General features: G+C 43.1%; 1 protein-coding gene across 1 annotated transcript in view; it reads right to left on the bottom strand.

The window, feature by feature from the left end:
• LOC130379964 (alpha-1,6-mannosylglycoprotein 6-beta-N-acetylglucosaminyltransferase B) overlaps nucleotides 1–7,500 on the bottom strand; it is a 140,613-nt gene that overhangs the window by 132,430 nt on the left and 683 nt on the right. The window contains exon 2 of the mRNA XM_056587127.1: nucleotides 3,217–3,329. Within this exon, the coding sequence (XP_056443102.1) occupies nucleotides 3,217–3,329 (113 nt within the window). The remainder of the gene's footprint in view (nucleotides 1–3,216; nucleotides 3,330–7,500) is intronic.

Genomic DNA, 7,500 nt, shown 5'->3' on the forward strand with positions numbered 1-7,500 from the left:
ATTAAAGGGTTTGTGATCTAAATAATATTTAATTATACATTTTCAAATCCAGTATGTATAATCCGAATAAATGAATGAATATAAAAAACCATTGCAATCGCTAGAGAAATAGAAACGTTATCGTGCTTTTCATCCAGAAAAAAAAAAGAACAGCTCCCCCGTTTACTTATATTTGTTTACATGGCCTCTTCAACATGGCGACGACGTTGACGCATCGCATCAACGGGTCAAAGCAGTCAATGAGGCGTCTGTGTATTTACGTCTATGGAACACGAATGATCCCGGTGAGCCAAGTAGCACCCCCATTAGGGCAGTTTCAGACTCAAGCCTCTGGGCCCAGGTACTACTGGTCCCACACTGCTCCTCATCAGTTTCAGCAATTCACGCCTTCGCTATTCCAATTCTCTCCTGGTTTCCGAGCAACGCACATTTATAAAAGTGTTGAAAGTTACAACTCAAGGCTTGCGGGCGAGTGTACAAAGCTAGCTAGCCCAGTGAAGATTTAAAGCATCCCATTTCTCAAAAGCCAAGCCAAATATAAACCCAGAGAAGCAGCATCAGTTTGACAGCTGAATTCAACTTTTGCCTCTCGTGGTTTTGTTCTTTTAACCTTGCAAGATCAACTCCTACAATTAAACATTAATCTCTTGTTGGTTTGTTTAGTTATTAGTTCAAAACATAAATAAGTCAAACGTTTTTGGGGAAGGAAAGAAAAACAAAACTCCAAAATAGAATTGTGTTGATGTGAGAGGCAGTAGGATAGGAATCTCTCTGGGATGATACACCACACTGAAAGACAAGCATTGCATTGAGAAAATATCGTAATAACTAATGATTAACAGAAGGCAGACTAGGCACAATGTCACTCTTCCATGAAGCCCCACCATGAGCTCGGTACGCAACATATTTCATGCCTCCCCATTGGTCATCGCATCCCCTGGCTAGGTCATGTGACATCGTTTGGTCTCTGTAGGAATGAGATGTGGACTCGCTGGGTCACATCAGCCAGTTCAGTCCAGAGTCAAGAAATCCTTTGCCCTTTTTTCTCTCCACTTTTTCCGCACACAATTCTTCATCATTGAAGCCGTAATCGAACAAATCCGTGCTTCAAAATATGAAATTACTGAGATGTCTGGAAGGAGGCATCTGCTAATGACGTTTGGTTTCAGAATCCTGAACTGGGCCACAGTGTTAATCGCAGTATAAATGACTTCTTATGAATATAAGATATACGAATGTGGGGGACTTGTCTGTCTGGGCAGAAGCAGAAGCATCAGTAGAACACATTTAAAATGCTACTGCCGATAGGAAGTATTGATTTGCATAATTTATTTTCCTATTTGTGAGGTTGTATCACCACAAGTGGTTTAACACGATGTTGTTTGGTGATTGGACTGCATTTATTAAGCACTTTTCTAACCTGTGGCTACTCAAAGTGGCTCTTCACCATTAGAGCCTCCCATTCAACCATTCATACACATTCAGACAAACGTTCATACTCCGAGAGAGGTGTCAACCATGCGTGGAAGCAGCCAGCTCTTCAAGAGCAGTGAGGAACTTCTGTTTTTCTCGGGGACATCTTGACACTTGAGCCGGGTTCGAACCAGCTCCCTCTCAGTTTTCACAACCTGTTCTACCTCCTGTAGCCACTGCCATTATGCGATAACTTTTTTGGTACAATAACTTTGAAAATCTTCCCCAGAATACTGTTTTTACCTAATTTTACATAATTCTCCATTCATGAAGTATCGAATCAGTAAACGGTGATGGAAACACCAAAATTTGCATACAAATCCTCTAATTCGCAAAAAGGATTATCCGCTCGCTTGAGGTGTTTTTTGAGAAATGCGAAAGAGAGTAGGCCTAAATGCGCAAAATGGGAGATGGAAACACACTTTTCGAAACAGCTGTGACGTAGCGAACATTGAACACACAGGACTGACAATGTCCTTCCGATTTCCGCATAACGACCGGCCATAGCAACCCTGCAGACATCAACTTGTAGCGTCAATTTATATATATTTTTAAGCGTTTGTAAAAAATAGACATCCTATATCATATGTATATCATATATACATCTGATATAGGATGTCTATGTTTGCATATCCTTTAATTATACCGTGTCCATTCATCCCTGATATATGGACACCTACTAAGTAATTCCAGTCAAATTGTCTGTTCAGCCTCCAAAACGAGAGCTGGTACATTGTGGAAAATGCATTAAACTGTAATCAGAAAACGCGGCTATATGCTATAGACCCTGGAGTATCTGTGGTATGAAGGCTGCGACAAATTTCGAATTATGAATATGTACAATGTATCCTTTAAATACGTCCATGGAACAGATGGCCAATGTGAATAATAGATACGTGTGGACCGCTGAAGAGGTAAAACCTTTCCTTGCTCTCGAAGAAGAAAAAAACATTACAGCTATTTTAGATGGAAAAGGACCTAAGAGAGGATATTATCAAAAGCATACGACAAGCCCTGGGATGTGTGTAGTTTTTCGCTCCAACCACTTGATGGAAACGCACCTAATTCAAATTTATTTTTTGCGAACTTTCTAAAGATTCTCATCACCTTTTAGATGGAAACATGACTACTGATCAGACCGTAAGCTTTCTACCAATTAACCAACAGTCAAGATCTTATGATGTAGTCTTATAATCTTTCTCTGTTCCTTTACCTTGTTAATTAGCATGCTTTATGTCCTAATATATCTAATGGTGCACTTGTGTTGTTGTGTTGTAACAGAGAAAAGCGTAACTTTGACAACGAAACGGCAGGACACGGTAATGAAACACTCGCGGGTGCATGTTAATTCATGGCACAGCAATTAGCAGTGACATTACAGCAATCAAAGCATTAATGCATATGCATGCAACATGCAACACACCCACCCACAGCCACACAAACACAAACACACACACACATACACAGGTATACACACACACACATAAAACCCCACCCCCCTCCCATTGCGCGCACAGACACAATCAGAAAACCCCAAACTATCCCCCTCTGGCCTACACACACACACACATACACATATAAACACACACACACACACACACACACACACACACACACACACACACACACACACACACACACACACACACACACACACACACACACACACACACACACACACACACACACACACACACACACAAATACTTAGACACACACTCATAAAAGAGTAAATGTCAGTACCTTCTGTGCGGATGGTGAAGGGAGCATCTCCTAGTCTCTTGGCGGAGAACTGTCCCCCAAGAGAGGTCATTAGGAAACACAAGCTGAAGAAGCCTATGCCTACCACAAATATCCTGCAAGACAGGGGACGGAGAGGCGGTAGGAAGGTGATGACAAGGAGGAGGAGGAGGAGGAGGAGGAGGAGGAGGAGGAGGAGGAGGAGGAGGAGGAGGAGGACAGTTTAATTGTTTTTGGAGTGACCATTTAAATGTTTTCAGGGCAGGAGGAGGGGAGAGAGAGGAGAAACAAGATGAAGGCGACGTGATAAAAGAAAAGGAAAGGAAATAGAAGAGAGGATAGACACGGGAGGTCAGAACAGGGAAGGAGAGGACAGGAGTTTCAAGGAGAGGAGTGGGGGTCGTGATGGCGTGAAGAGGGGAGGTGATAAGGCAGTATGGTGCAGAGCAATACGTGCAGTTGGTACACGTACCGGCGTGACGGACAGGACGACAGGATGAAGCAATAACAAACCAAATGCAAAACATGTCATATGGAGGAGAACAGAAAAGGAGGAAGTGAGAGATAGAGTGAGAGGGGAGGGGGAGGGAAAGTGAAAAGAAAAGCGTTAGAAACACAGCATTAAAGACAGCATGCAGAACACAATGAGTGCAGACTCCGTAAAGCAGAAGAATGAGCCAGAAGTGCACTTATTAGTGGAAATGTTCCGTCCACAGTTACACTGGCACACATCCAAGACTACTGTGGGACTGGTGGCCAAATCAGTGGCATCCCCTCACCCCATTTGATCACTAATTGTTAGTGATGGAATCAGATAGGAAGGAGACAGATGAGGAGGAGAGGAGAGAAACAGAGGAGAACAGAAGAAATGGAACCAAAACAACAGAACTGACAAGATAATAGTCAGGAGAAAAAATACAACTTCATGGGGTAAAGTAGAGGGGACTACAAAGTGTATATTCAGTACAGTTTGTTAAGAACAAAATAATCCCCAGCCTTTTCTGTTCTTTCTGAGCCAAGCCTAGAAACGGGGTTGAATACAACCGGCCGGTAGTGTTGTCGTTAATGGGCCTCAGATAATATCCCAGAACATTTGTTTGGTACAATGTGGAGGAGACATTGGTGTCATTAAAATGAACTACATTTTAAAATATTTGAACAGGGTATCGGTAACATCAGGTTCGGGTGGCAAAACACATCAGCCAGCAGGGTGTTAGTCTGTACATGTTAAGCCTGTTAGCTTGGACAAGTTAACATCCTGACACCTACTTTTCAGCTGTAGAGAAAGAAAAATAAATGCAATATAGAGCACTATACTTTGTTGAATATATGACTATGTGAACAAGGTAAGAAAGCCCATCTTTTTCATTTCATGGTGTGTCTAAATATAAGTTGACTTGATAGATTATGAGAATGGCTTATTTTTCATCAAAATGTATCATGACATTTTCTCAAACTTTCAACCAATGACTTGGAAAGAACAACAGAATAGAAGCAGACAATGCAGCGAGTCGAGAAAAACTAGCCAGGGGGAGTTTTGCAAACTGTTTGCAAGGGTCATTATCACAATTCACTTCACCATTTAGAGGAAATGTGGCAGGGATTACTGCTAGCCTTTTGTTTCTACATCCAGGCCTGCAAACGTAAGGCTTTTCCTCCACAAAGACGTGAATTATTCATGATTATTGCCGAGCAGGAATTGTTTGCTCAAATGTAGGGCTCAGCGTGAACTCTGTCGACGCGTTCAGTAAAAGGTAAACAAGGACTTCAACAGCCACCGTAGCGCCACGCAGAGTGCTGAGCGCACTCTCTGCTACGGCATGAAGCCAGGCTACCTCAGTCTACAATGACGGCAAGCCACTTACGAATGTGTTGAACGGATTTGATTGATGCAGGGGCAATGAGGATGACTTGTTGTAACCTGATAACTATTGAGCAGGGCTGTTTGCCAGGCTTTCATAACAATATTCACTTCAAGGCCCAATGCCTAATGCATAATGCATAATCAAGGAAAAAAACAAAGAATTGCCTAAATAGCATTCCTCGTGTGTGAGTGTGTGTGAGAGAGAGAGAGAGAGAGAGAGAGAGAGAGAGAGAGAGAGAGAGAGAGAGAGAGAGAGAGAGAGAGAGAGAGAGAGAGAGAGAGAGAGAGAGAGAGAGAGACAGAGACAGAGAGAGAGAGAGAGAGAGAGAGAGAGAGAGAGAGAGAGAGAGAGAGAGAGAGAGAGAGAGTGTGTGTGTTTGTTTCTATGTGTACAACGGTGTTGTCTGATGCCAGACTCCAATAGGTCCAGTACTGAGGAAGCTGTAGCATCATGCTGTATCAACTGCTTCTTCCATCTGTTCTGACCACATGGCGCAATGGATCAAGGATCTACTCAATCAAATCTGTCATATGCACCGGAGGATAACGGCAAAAATGGGGCTTATTGTATGGGCCTGACGATAAAGTAATTCAAACGACTTATTTACTACATATAATCCAGAGAATATTGTGCATTAACTCTGTGAACGGTGGGGATGGGTGGTGTCTATGACCACCTGGTCACTAAGCCAGGAAGAAGTCTGAGTGCCATTAAAGTTGTTTGCATGCACAAAAAAATACATAAATCGTTACTGTTCAATTCCATCACTGGCTCCTAGTTCAGCATCCTACACTTCCCCAGCCCTGAGCTGGGGAAGTCCGGAGATGAGACTGTGTCTGGAATTGCATACCAAATAGTATGCAAGAATAATATGTTGCACGGCTTGAATCATATCGGACATAAATCTGTACACCAAAAGTACTCTGATAGCTTACAATATTCACTTTCATAGTAGAGAGAAAGCCTCCATCCCTTCCCCTTCCCCCCGTTGATCAGTCATTATTCAGCGCAGTGTTAGGGGGGGCTTAGGGCCAGGGCCCGTGCCTGACGACTCTTTAATTAACAGGCTTAAAGTAAACGTTGCGCTCCCCCTGTAATTGGATCAGAAGCAAGAGATGGGCTATCAGCTAATTGGCTTGCTCCCACGTATGCATTCATCACACATTGGGCCCCTGAGGTACCTGGGTTGGTACAGAGTACACAGAGCATTGCCAAGCATGGGGGGAAACGCTGACGGTATAGTGGTTAAGGTTCCCCTGTCAAGGAGAACGGTTCTCCCCCTGGTTCCTCAGCTGAATCACCTCTCCTTGAGGAAAAGTGGCAGCCTTTCATGAGGCTGTGTCGCCGCTGGCCAGCTGAATAGTCAGTATTAGATTTGAGACACTTGTGGCCGATCAATAGCACCGCTTATAGCAAGTAATTGGGGATCTCCTCTGTGACATCATTTTCTTTCCTGTAACCACTAACCAATCATGTTCAATAAGGTGTTCCCTGTTTTCCATCTATAACACTCTTTTGCTCCAATTGATTATGCATCGATCGCAAGGCCTATAAAGGCTAATGACTCGCCAGAGTTGAACTGATGGAAGTATGGGTTATGAAAGGGTTACCATAGTTCCTGTATTTCCTTCTCCGGTCTGAGACCTTTTAAAGGAGAGCTGTAGAAGTGGGTTGGACTAAGGAGAGGGTTCTGTTCTGAACTTCTGACTCAGGCATGAAGAACATTATCTCTGGCTGCCTCAGAGATTTTTACAAGCTAAGCGCACTGTGGCTTCACCACCTTGCAGGAGAAGGAGAATGTGTGTGTATGTGTATGAGTGTGTTTGTGTGTGTGTGTGTGTGTGTGTGTGTGTCTGTGTGTGTGTGTGTGTGTGTGTGTGTGTGTGTGTGTTTGTAGGTGTGTAGGTGTGTGTTTGTGTGTGTTTGTGTGTGCTTGTGTGTGTGAGTTAGACATGACAGCATCCTACAGTTTTACATCTGTTAACGTTTACGTTTGAGAATGCCTTGTCCTTTCTGAATATAAATGAAAATATGTAACGTCTGTCTGTGTTTGTTTCTACCCCCTGAAGGATTTGTTTCATGAATGAAAAAGTATCACATTCATTTAAATAAATGAAAGCCATGCACATTTCTCCCCTTCGCCCTATTTTTCTTCTGAACATGGACGAAGGGAAAGATGGGGCGAATTGGCTCAATTGACTGTGAAGCATCAACACTGTACGCAGTTAACATGTGTGAGAGTGCGAGCCTTGGTTCCCCCTCTGTGTCTCCCTTCCACCAACGAACACATCTTGGCATGGTAACCCAGTTCCACACTCAACTCATCCACAGGATCGTCGGACTGAAAAAAGGCTTATTTTAACTATAAGCCGTTCGTCGTTATTTATAGTGTAAAAAACGGATATATCTGAGAACACACACA

This window comes from Gadus chalcogrammus, chromosome 3 (assembly GCF_026213295.1).
Source record: "Gadus chalcogrammus isolate NIFS_2021 chromosome 3, NIFS_Gcha_1.0, whole genome shotgun sequence".
Classification (NCBI taxonomy): domain Eukaryota; kingdom Metazoa; phylum Chordata; class Actinopteri; order Gadiformes; family Gadidae; genus Gadus; species Gadus chalcogrammus.